The sequence below is a fragment of the Globicephala melas genome, chromosome 3 (genome assembly GCF_963455315.2).
Source record: "Globicephala melas chromosome 3, mGloMel1.2, whole genome shotgun sequence".
NCBI lineage: Eukaryota > Metazoa > Chordata > Mammalia > Artiodactyla > Delphinidae > Globicephala > Globicephala melas.
This window is the reverse complement of record NC_083316.1, coordinates 51,475,106-51,493,450: the sequence shown is the minus strand read 5'-3', so window position 1 is coordinate 51,493,450 and position 18,345 is coordinate 51,475,106. Positions and strand designations below refer to the sequence as shown.

General features: G+C 36.2%; 1 protein-coding gene across 1 annotated transcript in view; it reads left to right on the top strand.

The window, feature by feature from the left end:
- ADAMTS6 (ADAM metallopeptidase with thrombospondin type 1 motif 6) overlaps positions 1–18,345 on the top strand; it is a 273,337-nt gene that overhangs the window by 238,706 nt on the left and 16,286 nt on the right. The window contains exons 22-23 of the mRNA XM_030844206.3: positions 6,441–6,645; positions 15,598–15,774. Coding sequence (XP_030700066.2) covers positions 6,441–6,645; positions 15,598–15,774 — 382 coding nt within the window. The remainder of the gene's footprint in view (positions 1–6,440; positions 6,646–15,597; positions 15,775–18,345) is intronic.

Sequence of the window (18,345 nt, the reverse complement as noted above, 5' to 3'; positions counted from 1 at the left end):
GATAAAGAATGCAGGTCCCTAATATGGTTAAAGCAAGATGCATTTCTTGATATTTGTTCCAAAATAATAATGCCTTTGAACTTTCAATATCCAAAGTCAGTGTCTGCCTGAATGTTTTAATTTTAAAGGGAAATATTCACTCCTAGTCTCTAGAAAAGGTTTAGGGCAGTAGCTACCAAATAAGGAACACAGAATCTAGGGTGATAGAAGTTTTTATTCTAAGACTTTTAAAATTTCATGTCTCTTCTTTTTCAAATGTGATCACCATGTAACTAACTCCTTAAAAGCCAGACATGAGAAAGTATAGAAATACAACCTATGATATGTATTACAAAGACAAGATATTTGTTTTTTTATTTTCCTTTCTTCTGCTAATTATTTTTATAAATTTATCTCAAGAGAAACTGAAAAGCTATATAAAACAAAATGATGCTCAAAAACCACAAGATATTTTTTGACGTTTCCAATAACTTAAGCATATTTTCATATAATTGTGAGCCTCAACCCAGTAAATTAACTCCCCGACACTCAGTACTTTAAGTATTATGTTTGTCATGATCAGCCATTTAAGGCATCTGAGTGGGCCTGGTTACATCTGTTCTATTTTGGCCTCAGCTTTTTTATTTGTTTAAGTTCAAATGCTATTCAAACATCCTTTGAGGTTCCAATGGTTGGTGATTTCATTCCATATATCATGTGCTTGTATATTACATGGGAGATTTTTTTTTTAACATTTTAAGGATAATTGACATATTGGAATTAACCTACGCAATTAAAATTGTTTCATATTTCCCTTCCTTTTGTAGTTCAGAAATAAAAGGTTACTTCTTAACTTTTTTTGTTGTTTGGAGATAAGAAAATGGAATTTGGAAAAGATAGAAAATTTAGACAAACAGTTTTCTTTGTTGGAAAGATCTAATGATACGTATTTAAAATATTTCTCTTTTATCAGTCCAGTTTTTCTTAGTTCCTTTTTAATTTCTTCTTTATTCCTTTGAATTCAGACTATGAAAAAGGAAATCTTAATTATTCAGAATGGTTGTCATATGTAATAAGATTCCCAGTAGGCATTGGTATTATAGAGATAAGGCTCACTGAAAAACTACTGAATTCAGTAAGACTTTAAATGAGTGTGGAAGAGAGAAGGTTTTTCAGATGACAATGTGATAATCATATTTGGGTTTTGTCATACATATTAAAGCGTAAAATTTTTAAAATGCAGATAAGTAGAAAGAAGAAACTAAAAAGACACAATATTGTAAGACCACTGTTAATATTTTGATCTATATATTTCATCTTTTTCTATGTCTACATAGGCACATGTATATAAAAAAATGGAATTATATTATTTATGATGCTTTGTAGTCAGTTCTCAACATATTGAACATTATGTTGTTCTGAACATTAAACATCATCTACAACATTTAGTAGATATGTCATTATTTATTTAAATTGGTTTTCCACTGTTGAACAATTTTGTCTGGGTCCTAGCTTTTGATCCCTTTCTATTCCACAGCATTAACCATTTTTGCTACTAAAACTTTGCTCTCTATAATTATGCCCTTATGCTAAATGAATAGGAATAAAATTTCTGGTTCAAATGGAATTATATTTTACTCTCTGAGACAAACTGTCAAATTGCTCTCTAGAAAGAATATATGAATGTATATTCCCACCAACAGTACGTATATGACTGTCATTTTCCTGAACTGAACAACACCAGGTATTATTTTAAAAACAATCTTTAACTATTTTATAGGGAAGAAAAACCCTTGATATCTAATTGCTATTTTATTTTTTGTTCTAGAATTGCTGGTGAGGCTGAACATTTAAAAATTATGTTCAGTGGCCATTTGTATTACTTCTTTTTTGCTCTTCATGGCCTGACCCATTTTTCTACTGAAGAGTTTATCATTTTGTTATTGATTTGTATTAACTCAATGTATTAAGAATATTAACTATTTTAGACATATTTTTTCCTAGTTTGTTATATATTTCCCATATTATGGTGTTATGATCTATTTTTACTTATAAAAGTTTTTAAATACTATGTAGGAAAACTATCAAACTTTTATTTCTTTCATTGGTATAATGTTATGAAGGCCTTACCCACTTTATGATTATACTTTCAAAGTTCTTTTTTAAGGTAAACTCTATCTGAAATACATTTGCCTGCTTTGAGAAAAGGATCTATATTTATTTTCAAATATTATTGTTTTCCCAATACCATTAATTTAAAATTCTAAATGGTATTTTTTAATCAGAAATTATCTAATGAAATATTTTAAATGCCCTTTAGTCATATTGGAGACTTTATAAGTAGAGTATGGAAAGATAGAGGGCAGTAAGTTTTATCCTTGTTCTGCATAAAGAAAATTCAGGGGACTAGGAAGAATAGACAAAAGAGGCATTGGTAAAGAAATAATAATAATAATGTTTATTTGGAGGACCTTGAAAGGCCAGAGGAAGCCTTGCTGGAAAAATGTAATGTGGTCAGAGCAGCAACTCTTTTATGAGAAAAAGAATAGTAGTCAAGATGGTGAGGTGACTAGGGATAGGAAGAAAACAAGAATTCTAGAGGCATTGAATGAAAATGGTAGGATTCATGACATAGGCAGAAATAATTAGGAAAAGGAAAAGAGAGGAGCTGATATTAAAGAGCATGACTGATAGGAAGCTAGTGCCCCACTGTAAGAAAAGGAAGTAATGTTGAGTTGGATTCCAAAGAGAAAGGCCAAGAGTTCAGTTTTGACTATACTGTCTTTTAATAGCAAGAATATTTGTATATATGACCTCATTTGAAGAGTCTTTGGATACTGAATATAATTCCTGTATGTTACAGTGATTTTTAAATTTGCGAAGATCAGAAAGGTAAAAACAATGGAGTACAGTACATTGTGATAATACTGTGACCAAGAATTAAAAGACATTTTTTTAAGCAACTGCGATATGGAAGGCACTGTGCCTTAGGAAATGGTTCCTTTTCCTAAGGACAATCTAATTGGGCAAATACATATAAAAATAACTATAGTACAAGGCAAAATATGTTAAGTACAGTAAGAATTATAAGCAAAAGGGCAAAAGGATGGTCAGACTGGAGAGAGATTTTTACCCAGGGGCTAGGTTTTCTTTAATAGTATCTTTTTATTTTGAGTCATTTCATCTCACCCCATGGATGACTATAATCTGTTATTTTAAGTTTAGAGAAAGATCATCAGAGTCCTCTATAAAACTCCAAAATGTAAGACCTGGGAGGAATCATAGAAATCATATAAGTCAACTCCCATCATCTCATTCTCTTCCCTCAATATTATTGTTTGTCCTCTTAAGGTACAGATAATGTAGATCAGATTACACAGGCTGCATCAAGCCACTCATTTCAGACACTCAAACGTGAATCCCACCAAATGTATAGCTTCTTCATCCTGGTGAGGATGAAGACAATTTTATCACTGGGTCTTCAGCTCAGAAAGAAATAGCCCCAGTATTATTCAGATTATAATAATTCGGCAATTGATAGTCTCAGAGAGAATTTTCGTGCTCATATTTTACCACTGAAACTAGAGGATGAAAAAGAGAAATAGGGAGAATGTCATCAGAGGGTCAAATACATGGAGAATGAAGTTGAAGGAAGCAGTCTGTCTTACACTAGACAGGAGAGTGGTGAAACTGGGACTAATAGATGCAGTGGTAAAATTGCAAAACTATTTAAATAACTGGATGGTGATTTAATCCTTTCGAGAGACATGGGAAAGGATGATTTGGTGAGCAATAAAGATGCAACAGGGACTGAATGTGAAACCTGAAATCAAAGTTAAAGTCAGAAGGAAAATTGGAAGTGTAGTTAATATTTTTACTTTCATACATTCTGAGTTAAATGCTAGAGTGATACATCTAGGTTAAAAGATTGTTGGCAATAAAAGAGAGGATGAAGAATAAAAAGGCGGAGGTGGCCCTGGCCTCGAGCACCAAAAAAAACAGCAACACCTCCTGAAATCACTGCTGTTACTCTGGGCACCTGTGTTTAATTTGAAGGCCTCCATCCCTCTTACATTATGAGACCTAATGAGATCATGGCTGGAGATGGTATGACTGAACTTTTTGTGGCTGAGTTATACACATTGCTGTTTTATCCCCTAATCTTGGTGATGAAATCACTGCTGCGAATTGAATCAGAGTTTCACTATGGCTGGCATGCAAGTTATTATTCTCAATACACATTTTCCTCTTTACCAAAAATGGTACTAACAACTTAGGATCCTGTTCATCTGCGGAAAATAAAATGGAAAGAATATGAAAATCACTTTAAATCTCCTCTGGAAAATGACTTAGAAAAAAAATGTTAATATCAGATTTTTTTAATTCAGGATTAAATTGCCATTCTTTAAATAAATCTTATGTTGAAAATTTTTAATTTTTTGACAAAATATATTTTTAAGTTTGAGAAACTGGTTAATTATGATATTTCTAAATGCTGGTTTCCCTCTGTAAGTAAAGAAAATAAAAATAATAATAAACAAAGGCCATTGAGGCTTATTTGGCTGAGTGTAGGCTCAAATTTAGGATACTAGTACTCTGACTTCACTAAGGTATTATCTTCCACGTACAAAACTGGCACAAATGAGCTAAGTTCGTGAAAAGAGGTGAAATTTGTTCTTAAACTTTAATACTCTTCTCTCTGGTTACTCTCCTACCAAAAGCATGAGCATATCCATTTAGGATATATGTGTGATTTATAAGCACGGATTGAAGAAAATGTCTTTTGACCTCATGCTTGTGATCTGGATTCTATTATTTGGCAGTGTTATAAATGAAATCCAGTGGATATCAACTGATGGGGGATCTCGTCCTAGCTCCATCATTGCACTTTTCATGATTTTGGAGAACTGTTTTCCTAACACTGGGTCTTACTTTCTTCTGTAAAACAAAGCACAGTGCCTTGAGCATAGAAGGCATTCAGCATATATTCATTACATTAAATACAATAATATATCAGTCAGGACTCTGGTTGGAAATAACACAACTTCAACTTTGGCTAGCTTCTGCGCTTAAGAGGATTTGTTGGTTTATATAACAAAGCTGAGGGAATCATAAGAGTGGACCTAGCTTCAGGAATGGCTGGAATCAAGCACTCAAATACCTGCAGGACTCTCTAGCTCCTCTGCGTTCTTTCAGATCAGCTAATTCCACTTGACAGGGGACATGGCCATCATCAGCTCTTATATCTTTATACACCTTTGTGACCAGAAAGGAAAGCGTCCCTTTTGCTATCGTTGAGATATAAAAATTCTAAAGCTGAATTCTTATTGGTCTGATTGGGATCATGATTCATACCCTTGGACCAATTAATGTGCCCAAAAGAGTGAGTCCTGCAGAAATACTACACACACACACACACACACACACACACACACACACACACACACACACACACACACACACACACACACACACACACACACACCTGAAATTGTATATATGAAAGTTCATTGATGACTTTAGGAGTGGTATGCCTACAAATGTGAGATATGTTCATTTATTAAGACATTTCTCTTTCTTCCCACATTAGCTGTGTAGAAGCTGTTTTTAAGAGTAAAGGGGTCAAAGCAAGGGATCTCCATGTTTTCACAGAGCTGGCTCAGGGCTCTGCTTTTACCGCAGAGTTTTTAGGACTCTCAAGTCTTCTGGATGGATACCTGGGCCATCTCTGCCCCTGTGAGGACAATAAAGACATCTGTCTTATGCAGAGCATGACATTCATTTCTGGGAAGCAGAAAACAAATCCCTAGCTCCAGTAGTGTGGTTTTATCACAAAGTCCTCAATTGAGGGAGAACCTGCCTCAATGTAATAATAAAAATGGCTACTGTTTCTTGTTTGTTGTGTGTTAGACACTGTTAGAAGCTCCTGAGACCCTATTACTAGCATATCTTCTCTTGTTCGTGTTCAGTATGTCAAGGTGATAGGCTGAAATTAGCCATAGTGAAGTATTTATACCACAAAAACTGACAAATGCAACAAATCAGGACTCCCTCCCTCCCATGAGGAACCAGTTGTTACCATTTACCAGCACATGGCTTGGAGCTTCATATGTTACTTGCTTACTCCTCAGGACAATCTCATGATTGATATCGTTATCCTCGTTTTAGAAATTAATAAAAAAAGGACAAAAAGAGGTTTAAAAACACATAATGCATTGCTTGTTTGAACCTGGGTTCTGCCTGCTCCAAAGCTCATGCACTCTGCTCTAGAAGGCAGCCGACAGTGGGTTATCTTCTCCTTAGCAGTTCTTCCATTTGTCATTTGTCACATCACCTGACACTGAAATGTTAGCTCTTCTGAGAAGAGGAGGTAGTCCACTGAGAAAGTGCCTTCACTCTGCTGAAATCTCTGGCTGCACTGAGGGAATGCTTTTCTGTGTTTCTTCCACTTCTTGTTGCAGGTGGTTCATTGGGGACTGGTTGGAATGTAGCAAGACTTGTGATGGAGGGATGCGCACAAGGGCAGTGCTCTGCATCAGGAAGATTGGACCTTCTGAGGAGGAGACACTGGACTACAGTGGTTGTTTAACACACCGGCCCATTGAAAAAGAGCCCTGCAACAACCAGTCATGTCCACCACAGTGGGTGGCTTTGGACTGGTCAGAAGTAAGGAAATCTGAGGCTGTATGTTTTGAGATGTCTTAGCTATCAATACCAAAGCATTTAATATTAAGGACACCTGAGCATGTGAGCGCCTTAGAACTCAACAAGTAAGGGCTGCATAACTCTGAATTTGGCCATGTTATATTTTTTTGCTGCTTGCCAGGAAGTAAAGGTTTTTGGAGTAAGGAAAATCAATGAGAAACTAGTCGTCGATTTAATTAAAAAACAAGCCTGAAGTGTATTTGAGAGAATATTATAAGTGGGTTTTCTTCTTCATTGCTATTCTTGAACAGCGTTATAAGCTCAGAATTAGTGATACGTTATATCTTTTTTTCCAAGTAATGTTCCAGCCTAACCATATAACTCTTACATATGAGTTTAATTTATCATCACATGTTATATATCTATATATATTTTAATTGCTTCTGGGGAAGAAACACGGAGTTGAGGGTTATAACTGTCAAAAAGTCAAATTCAGATTTTATCATTACCTCCACTTATATGATCATTGAGGAAGATCTGACTAAGATAATGTTTTTCTGTCATACATGTACATATAAAAAGTCTGATATAATCCCGAGGCCTCAGAAAAATGGTCGTATGAAAAATGAGATAAGAGGTAGAGTTAATTCTTGACTCTTCATCCTGCATGAGACATATACAATATACACACTGTACCATTCTCTACATTTCCTAAAGAAGAACTGAATCCTTCTGTAGTGTTGGTTAATGTTAGAAAGAATGAGTATCTGGCTATATAACTAAAGGTCATTTTTCTAAGTTAGCAAAACAGGATGCATTTCCTGCTGGAAACATTGTGGTACTTGCTTTAGGTATTTCCTGTAGACCTCATAAGTTTGTCAAAAAATAAACAACAGAAAAAAATTAAACATTGTTCTTTAGGAACCTCTGGATGTAACTTTTCTCCCTATGAATCTTACTGCTTGAGTGGCCTTATTTTGCTAGAGGCACAGGGCTAAAAGAGAGACCTGTGTTTAAGATGGTACATGGAAATGGAGATTCTGACCAGTTGTGGTTATCTGTGGAATCTTTGGCCGAAGTTGGGAGTGTTCTTCCAAGTTTCCTGGCCATAGTCCAGCTTCAGTAATTACATTCTGCCTACCTAACTTTTATTTGTGTTTCAATCAAATGTAGAGATATTCTCAGTATTATTCAGTGGTTATGGAAAACAGTATGAACTCTTCTGTTCCCTAACAGTGGGTGGATTAACTCCTACATTCATTTGGAAGATAAAATCCAGTGATAAAACAAGACATTTTACAGAATTGTACACATGTTAGTAGTTATTTTACTTGCAAGTCAGTGCCCAAAACCCTTATAGAAGTTCATAAATAGTCTTTGATAATGATGGCAACGTTGTTATTGGAAAATCCTAATGGAAGACCTGATAATTGGCTGCAACATTTTTAGGGTTTCAGGCCAAGTCAGTAAGTATAACTGGGTACTTTCTAACCACATTGGGATGGGAGCTATGGAGAATTCAGAAGAATCTCAAGAACTTGGGAAAATAAGAAATATCCATGAAGCAGGAAGAGAATAACATAAGACAGTGTTTAACAAAATGGTGGATTGTGAGGTATAAATGTATAAGTGATACAGAAATTCAGAGCTGAGAAGGTCAGAATAGCCTGGAGTAGGCTCAGAAGGCTTTTTAGTTGATGGGGGTTGAACTGAATGTTGTAGGAGTGTAAGATTTGAAGTAGGGAAGAGAACAAGAAACTGGAGAAGTATTCCTGATAAGAGAAACAACTGAACAGAAACGCAAAGATCGTGTGGTGAAAGTAGAGTGGGAGAAAAGGATTTGTTTTAAAGAATAAATGGAAGAGGGCTTCCCTGGTGGCGCAGTGGTTGAGAATCTGCCTGCCAATGCAGGAGACACGGGTTCGAGCCCTGGTCTGGGAAGATCCCACATGCCGCGGAGCAACTAGCCCCGTGAGCCACAATTACTGAGCCTGCGCGTCTGGAGCCTGTGCTCCGCAACAAGAGAGGCCGCGATAGTGAGAGGCCTGCGCACCGCGATGAAGAGTGGCCCCCACTTGCCACAGCTAGAGAAAGCCCTCGCACAGAAACGAAGAGCCAACACAGCCATAAATAAATAAATAAATAAATAAATAAAATTTAAAGAATAAATGGAAGATAAGATTGAATAAAGTAGTGATAGGTAACAAGAAGGCTTGAATACAGAACTTTATACCATATTATCATTCTACAAAAAGTGGAGAAAAATCAACAAGTTCAAAACCAGAAACTAGAAAAAACTTCTGCTGACCACTAAAACGCCAAAATCTTCTCATGTGCAGACTCACTTCGCATTGGTCTCTGGACCTACATTTTTCTGTATCATTATATTTTTAACATAAAACACCAAATATAATCACCTTAAGGAATAGATTATATATATTACTGTATGTTTCCATTCCAAATACCATTTTAAGATTTTCTTCCTAATTCAACTTCATACAGGTTGTAGTTACCCTACTTTTAGCATTTTGCTTCTCATCTACCCAGTCTTAGAAGTGGCTTGCTCAAATGGCTCTGCGAGGCTGTTAGGTACTCCTGGAAGCTGCCTGGAGAAATATGTTTAAGTTAAGGGGACTTTTAATCACATTTCTGTTATCTTCTTTAAGATAGCTGAGTCAAAGCTTAGGGGAGAGAAGTGGAGCTGGGGGCATAGAGTACACATGTTGGGACTATCACTTCCAAAAAAACCAAAAAATAGTGCCTGTTGTCTCTCCACAGACAACACAGGAAAACTATTCTGGGGTGACCATGAGTCAGGAAATCCTGCCATTGCCGTCTCAAAGATTCTAGTTGAACATCATCTATATCATCATCTTCATCCTTTGTTCAGGAGGAAAGAGATGATTTTTGTCCCCATTCAGTCTCTCCTGTTTATTTTCCAAAGGAGAGGGTGCACTCTCACCCTTCCATTTCCCTTTACCATAAAACCTATCTCTTCTCTAGATAAGTTAAAAATAAGTAAAAGTAAATAGCATTAAGTGAAAAAAAACGTCTGAGTAGCCATGGAGAACAAAGTGAGAACAAGGAACCTGTTCTTCTCAGAGGAATGTAACATCTCACACTAATGAAAAGAGGAGGTCCCAGCAGAAGAGCAGGCAGTGTTCAACCTCTTTCACTTAACTTTTGCAAAGATGTTTCACACGATATCTTTTTCACACGCCCATGAAAACTTCCCTCCTCTTTCTGCCCCCTTCCCAATTCCAAATATCAGCTGTCTGAGCTCTGCTAATAACAAGGGTGAGGTTCAACTGGTGAAAACATGTTTCAGTAAGAGGAATGTACCCTCTGACCTTTTTCTTTTCTTTGCTGGCTTCTCTAATGTAAAATTTCCATTGTTGCAAAGCCAGGAACCGTTTTCATTTTCCCCATCAGTGAAACTCACCCAGTGCTTATGGCAAAAAAAAAAAAAAAAAAAAATTTAAGCCAAATTGCCTTGGTGGAAAATGGCTCTTCTGCAGTCTTTGTGAAACTAATGAAGCCATGGCTTTCCCATTTCCTACAATTTAGCCTCACTCCTGGGATCACCCATGCTATGTTGGACTTAAATGGCTTTCTGTTTTTGCCCTCTCTTGGCATGTGACTCTTAAAGTGTTGCTGTGTACTGTGAATGGGCTCCAGCAATCCTTAGCCATTCTTTTGATGTATAGGAATGGTTTCTTTTGACTCCACAGAGTACCCATTGAAAAAGTTCTGTTTCTTGTACTTATTCTTGGACAAATAGATGACTGGCATCATACTCAATTGACTTGATGGGATTTACATTTAGGTAGCATTACTTTAAGAAGGATGGGGTGGGGGCAATCTTCCTACCGAGGCACTGTTCTTTGTTTTAGTAGATACTTGTGCTGTCACCTTGTTTACTCCTAGGTTCTACTCTGATGCCATAACTAAGTAAATTAAACCCACCTCTCCAGAGAGAATTCAGGCTAACCCCAAAATGTTAATGTTTCTATCCTTTACAAGTGAGAGCCAAATTATTTTCCCTGGTGTGGTTTCAAATGTTTTTTCTGCAAAATATGTTTTTGCTTCTTAATCATAGAATGTTGAACTGAAGTATAAATGTATCTCTCATAAAAATCACCTCCTATATCCCACTGAGATGAGAACAAAAAACAAATGGTCTGGTCAGATTTTAAATAATTGTAAGATTCTGATTATATGAATAAAAGAAGGAAAAAGATATTTATCTGCAATGAGGAGAAATAGTGAGAGAAGTAATTTTACTAAAGAATCATTTTCTGCTGAATTATCTTCCACCCAGCTACCTAATGGTTTATTACGAGAATGAATTGAATGAATTTTGATATTTATAACTAGACTTTAGTCTAAAAAAATGACTTTTTATTACTAAGTATTCAATTTCTAATTATTTCTAATGAATTTTACTGCATACTCAAAAAGTGTGTAAAAAATATACCCTTTACATGGGTATAGACTAATGATTATCTCTGAAACATGCTCTGAATCACTTATGATTAATTTAATGCCTATTAATCATATACGTAATTGTGGTTGCAGCTTGCTTTTCTAGGATTTCGTATTTTTTTAGGTAGCTAAATAAAACTGAGGCTGTCAGATAGATAAACATATTTATTCATCAGAAGGCTAGAGAGGCAAAGATGTAATGTAAGCTAAATAAAGCAGAGGGAAGAAGCAAAAATAAGAACAAGCTGAGGGATGTCTCTGCTTGAACATCTCTGACATAAGGTCAGAAGAATTTGCAGGATAGAATTCTACTTAAAACGAAGTTGGTCTAAGTGGCATCCCTGTGGCTTTACTATTTTTTACAAGCAATTTTTAGACATTTCATTTTACAGTCACGCTCTAGAAGTGCAATATTTGCAGAGACCAGAGTTGAGATTCCAGCTATAGACATGTAATATTTGTGGCTAGATCTGCAGGGCTCAGGGCTGGTATATTCATTGAATCAGTATGTAGTTTTCAGTCATTCACTATTTTGAGAATCCAGTTGATGATCTCTACTTCCAGTGCTATAGGATAGAATATCTGTGACTTATTTAGTGGAGCTTGGGCTATAATTTTCTTAATTATTTCTTGCCTCGATAGAAGATGACATATGTTAAGCTTTGCGTATAACTTCACATTGTCCCACAGAGGGTTTGTGTCTTTGTACATTTACCTTTCAGAGCATTATCTTTTTCAGAGCTGCCATCTGAATTTATCTGTACTTCTCAGTACTTCAGTTTCCCACTAGTAAAATGGGTGTGAAAACAGCACTTCGTGAGGTTTCCATGAAGATTAGGTAGATTGTGACATGCAAAGGACTTAGAACGCTGCTTGGCACTTAATAAATTTCAATGTTGCTTTCTCTTTTTATTCTTCTCCCTATTATCATCAATCTTATTTGTTTTTTTGTCTTTGATTCCCTGGGGACTTCTCAGACACAGATGAATGAATTGTCTGTCTTTGCATTGTCTGCCTCCCAGAACTGTAAGCAGGACTTCGGCATAGGCTCTTAGGAAAGACCGCTAGATGTTACTTCAGTCTTAAAATAATAGCAGAAGCTTCTTGCTACTGGAAAAGGATATTAGAATAAGCAAGAGACCTATGTCCTAGGCTTAATTAATTTTTGTATTGAAGTGGAGTTGATTAACAATGCTATGCCAATCTCTGCTGTACAACAAAGTGATTCAGTTATACACAGACAGACATTTTTTTGTCCCAGTCTTTAATATACATATGTATGCTTTTAAAATGAGAAGAGGGAAGGGGAATGGCACAAGTGCCTTTTTCAGTAAATTTTCCCAATATAGAAAATTAATCATAGCCTCAAAATACTAAAACTGAATACTAAATACTAAACTGAATTCCCTGTACATCCTACGTGTTTCTGCCTCTATCCCTAAAGTCTGAAATACCCTTCCATACCCTTGTACTTTATCTCATTTATTTTTATAATAATTAATACTTCTTATGTATTCTCAAGAGTTTGTTTCTGCCAATGCTAGGAGCTAAAGTATAGATCAGAAGGCTTAGGATTTAGTTCCAGCTCTACCACTTGCTATCTGTTTAACCTTGATTAAGTTGCCTAAACTTTCCTGTGACAAGACTCAAAAACTTATATGAGAATAATGTATTGAAAGTATTTTGTGAACTGTGAAGCTCTAATGGAATACAAGGTAGTAGTGGTATCATTATCAATAATAATATTAAGCATTAAGAGAGTGACAGAAATCCCCTAAGGCTGTGTCTTCTAACACTGGTGGACGGTGGAAGAGACTTAGTGAGAAGTCAAGAGGACCAGACACAAGTGGGACAAGCTCAAGAGACTCGAATCAGGGCTTTATTCATTCTACAGAATGCATGATTGCAGGATGGGGTTGCATGTCTTGGTTTCTTGATATATAAAGTGACAGGGTTGTTGTGAGGACTAAATGAGATAATATGTGCAAAGTACGTGGTGTAGTGTTTGACATGCACTAAGTAGGTGGTAACGTTAGGTCTGTCATTTAAACACTGCATGACTTTGGACCAATCACTTACTCTGGGTTGTTTCTTCATTTTAAAAACAGAACAATAATTGTCATCTCACAGGATTTTTGTGAAGACTGTGTGAATTACAGCACTTAGCACAGCTATCTAGAGTGTTTATTAAATGGCAGCTGCTATCAATATTATCTTTATTAATAGCAGCAGTAGTCATAGTAGTAGCAGCAGCAGCATTAGCTCTGTGCCTGGCACTGGGCTGGCACTAGGAATACTGTATCTTGTTTAGTATGGAGAGGTGAATCTGAAGAGGTAAGCAGAGGCTTCCTATCAGTGTATAGTAAGATATTTAAAGAGTTTGAATTTTTATCTTGAAGACCACTGAAGGATTTTTTAAAAAATCAGAACAGAATATAACTGGATTTGTGCTTTAGAGAGTGGATTGGAGTGAGGAAAGAACAAGAAACAGGAGACTTGTTAGAAAGCCATTGCAATGTTACACGTAGCTAGTGATGTTTGTCTGTAGTAAGGTTAGTGGCAGTGGAGACAAAGAGAAATCAACAGATGACTGAGTATATGGGTAGAGTGAGGCAGCAGCTAGAAATAAGGATGTTGATTTGGCTGTGAAAAAGAATAACAGGGATCGGGAATTTCTCTCTTGATTTCTAAATCCCTAACTAAAACCTTTTTTGGAACCATATTGGAAAGAACTGGATGTTATTCTCCTTCAAAATGCATCTTAATGTAACGTTTTCTAAGTTGAAGGAAATGCACTCCGTTACCACATTCATTGTGATGAAGAGTGTTCATGAGATCCTTGATTTACACCTGAAAGAATTTTAATATTTTTCTTTCTTTCCATGACATGAACCAGGTTCAAGGTTTACCCCTGACAAAGCCACTCAGGGGTGTGTACATTGTTCAAGAAGACATTCCCATCCCACAACTGGTACATGTTGATTTACCTAAAAGTAAATCAAAACTGTCATCTTCCCAAATAAAGGAGGGTATATATTTATAGAGTGCTTTCTCAAAACCCTCTGCTGTATCCTGAGGTTGGGGGTGAGGTTGAGTACGAAAATGAAGCAGAAATGAAATAATGTTAAGGAGCTTATAGTCTGGTAGGAATGAGAAGACTTATGAATACATAATTATAAAATAAGAAATTGATGATTAGGGGCACAAGAATTTATATATTCTTGCATCCTCTTTTATGTTACTTAACCTTGTGTTCACCTATCTATCTCCTACATTAAAATTGTGAGCTCCTTGAGGTACAGACTGACTTATTCATTCTTATGGTCTCCCCTCCCCCCAGTTTAGTGTAGTTCCTGTAGGAAATTTGGAAATGGCTTTTGAATGAAAGGTATAGAAACAGGGCTTCAAAATATTGTGGGTAAGGGTCTCACTTCACTGAGAAGAAGTACAGATTATAAGGAAGGGCTCAGATGTGCAGGGGAGAAAGCTGGAGGACTTCAATCAGCCACCACGTTGAATAGGTGGCTCTAGAACAGAGCACTCCAATTAACTTGGAAAAGAGGTAAGTAATAGACTTCATGACATAGGAAGAAGGATCTTTTCCTCAGTATGAAGAGCAGACTGGTCCAACTAAAGAACAGTCAAGTTCATTATGTTTAACTGATGGACAAGCAAATGTCTAGAGATTTTCTGTACAGTAAACCTTTACCTGTGATCATGTATCCTTAGCTAGCACACTCTAAGAATACAGTTGGCCCTCTATATCTCTGGGTTCCACATCCATGGATTCAACCAATCAAAGATTGAAAATGTTTGGGAGAAAAGTTCCAGGAAGTTGCAAAAAGTAAAACTTGAATTTGCCATACACTGGCACCCATTTACATAGCATTTACATCGTATTAGGTATTGTAAGTAATCTAAAGATGATCTAACGTATACAGGAGGGTATGTGTTGTCATTTTATACAAGGGACTTGAGCATCCATGGATTCTGGTGGCCTCCAAGGTCCCGAAACCAGTCCCCTGCGGATACTGAGGGACAACCGTACACATCTAAATCAAACCTTAGCTTGCTTCACAAAGACAACTTCTGATGGTCTACTAGTAACATAAGAATTCTTTTCAGAAGACTACACCTAGCAAGTAAGAAACCAAGGATTCCACATTCCAAAAATTAGCAGAATCTTATCACAACTGAATATGGCCAAGAATAGGGAGGAATCACGGAATAAGCCTACACACAATAAAAGAAGAAAGTATGCTGCCAAGAAAAGCAGACTTTGGATTTAGCTCTTAAAGACCGTAGGGAAAAAGATAAAAGTCCTTCTATTTAAAAACTTAAGGAATTTTCATATATGTAAGACTGCCTAGAATTTAGTATGTGTGTATCTTGTTTACCCAAACACACATTTACTTGGAGAAAGACTTTCCTCAGATTTTTCTCTATCTTTAGACTATCATTATTCATTAGTATTTGTTTTATTTACAGTGCACTCCCAAATGTGGTCCAGGATTCAAGCATCGGATTGTTCTGTGCAAGAGCAGTGACCTTTCTAAAACATTCCCAGCAGCACAATGTTCCGAGGAGAGCAAACCCCCTGTCCGCATCCGCTGCAGTTTGGGCCGCTGTCCTCCTCCTCGCTGGGTGACAGGAGACTGGGGCCAGGTAGGGCAGTTGGACTGTGCGTTCCTGCTGAAGCAGCACCTTGAGACACTTGAGGTTCCTGATTGGGTCATTGTAGGGGCTCAAGAGATGAGTAATAACACATAGAGATCCAGGTGTGAGATGTGAGTGTGAGACAGTGCATAGGCAGCAGCAGTCACACATAGACACACTGAGCCATGTTTCTCCCATACCTACACACTTCCCACTTTCACCTACTCCTTGGATTCTAACATTTTAACATAAAATTAAAGAGAAATAGTCTAATGGCCAGAGATTTGAACAAGCTACCAAAAGTTGGATTCTAGTGCCAACTCCCTCAACTAATTCAAGACCAGATCAGTTAACACCATTGTCTTAGCTTTCCCACTTGCAAAATGACCTCTCTTAACCTCACAGAAAAGATGTGGAGGTTTTAATTAGCTTGATAATACGATTGACAATCTTTGAAATGTTATTAATACTTACTCTTCAATGGATTTAGCTGATGGAGACTATGAATTTGGGAAACGGGTATATAGGGCTTTTAGTATGTACTTTTATATTGATTGGACTCATTTCTATTTTATGTTCCAATTCCTATTTTTTCTTTCTTCTTTCTCAGTTTTAAATTGTCTTATCTTGCTGAAGGTCACCTTAAATCCTTTAAAAGCAAATTGATATATTTGGATAGAAGGAAAATTAAGTATTGTTCTTTTGAATGTCAAAAAGGAAATTTATTAGGTTATGTTAAAAAATAATGCTCCAGAAAGAAAATTTCTAGTGAATCAATGCCCTTTTACTGAGGCTTTATAATTAACCTTGAGCTGGTCATTTTCTAATATCTGAGACCCAAATAAATCATAATGGCATATAACTACACCAGCATGATTTTGTTTGTGCTCTGGGCCTGCCATTACTTATTAATAATGGCATTTCATAGAAGTAGTTACCAAAATTATGGCCAAAATTCAATATTGCTAGAGTGCAGCAGTATCTACAGACTCTTCGGGGAGCGGGCAAAGATTTTCAGTCTCCATTAAGGCAAATAAATATACTTGCTCTGTGCTCAGCCCTGTGGGGAAACAAAAGAAGTATGATCATAAAATAATTAACATGTGCATTGTCTAACAAATAATTAATAATTTACTTTTGTATAACAGTATTTAGTTTGATTTACAAAGTGCTCAAATGGAATATACATCATAAGCTTAAGTAAACATTGAATGCAATGTCTTTCTCTGTAGAAGTGTGACAGTTTCACAATTTATAACTGATAGAGATATGGGAACATATGTATATGTATAACTGATTCACTTTGTTATAAAGCAGAAACTAACACACCATTGTAAAGCAATTATACCCCAATAAAGATGTTTAAAAAAAATGTATAGTATAGAGCTATAGCTTTCAAGTCTTTTTGATTATGATTTATAGTTAGAAATACAGTTTATCTAATGACCATGTTCACACATATATATGGATAATTAAAGCAAAAATTTCGGGGGAAAAAAAAAAAAAAAGAATCAGTACAGACATGCTCTTATCATTTTTATTTAAACCGGCTAGGAATTTCCTTTCTTATATATTCTTTGTTGCAATTCACTGTTATATAAAGGGCATTTGAAAGTTTTTGCGTGTTGATAATTTCACCAAATTTACAGTTATCAGTTTGAGATTGTTCTTTTAAATATTGTCAAGTCCTTTTCTTCTCCTCTATATTTTCAATTCAGTTTCCTAAAATTGAAATTAACCAGTGAAAATACATTTTCAGAGATGCTTTACTACATGTTTATGGTGCATTTATTTTTCATTCTGTATTTAGAAACTTAAAAGTATCTGTAAATATCCTTGCAAGTCCTGTAAGTGCTTTGAAAGTTTTTGCAAATAAATCCAACAGGGCCTCGGTTTGTTTACCTTGTAAACATCACCATCACCTGTCTCTGCACAATTAGCTCCTCATCCCTTTGATCCCAAATCTCACAGGCTTTCTGGTATTCTGGGTGGCAGTCCCAAAGAATAGACCACAGCTTTATTCTTCAGCCTGGACAGCTGATCAGTCCCAGCTGAAACTAAGCCCCTCAGAGAGTAACTTCAATTCTAAAGTAACCGAATCTCGGAGTAGATGAAAAAGGAGAGGGAGACGTGCTAATTGGCTAACACCACACCTCTTCTCAGATTTGTCTCAGATTTGTGTGACTGAACATACCTCACAAAACTCAAGGAACTTATTTATGCCCTTTTTTTTTTCCAAACTAGTCCCATCACCAGGCCCCACAGCAGTCACTGCTGTTATACTGAACTAATATTTTGATCAGATTAAGAGCACTCCAATAGACCATCAGGTTGTTTTCCCACAAACCTATAATATATAAATAGGCAGCAATAGTGATGTCCCAGCCCTAGAACCTCTGATTATTCTACTTCATCACAAATATTTTCTCATTATACTCTTGTTTAAGTTCACCAGCACTGCTTGGAACTATTGAAATAATAGCCCCAAAATCTCCAACTGTTGTCTTCTGGAAACTAAGTTGCTTCCATTTTCTAGGGTAATAACATGATCCTTGAGTTTCTAAACCAGTTCTGTAATAG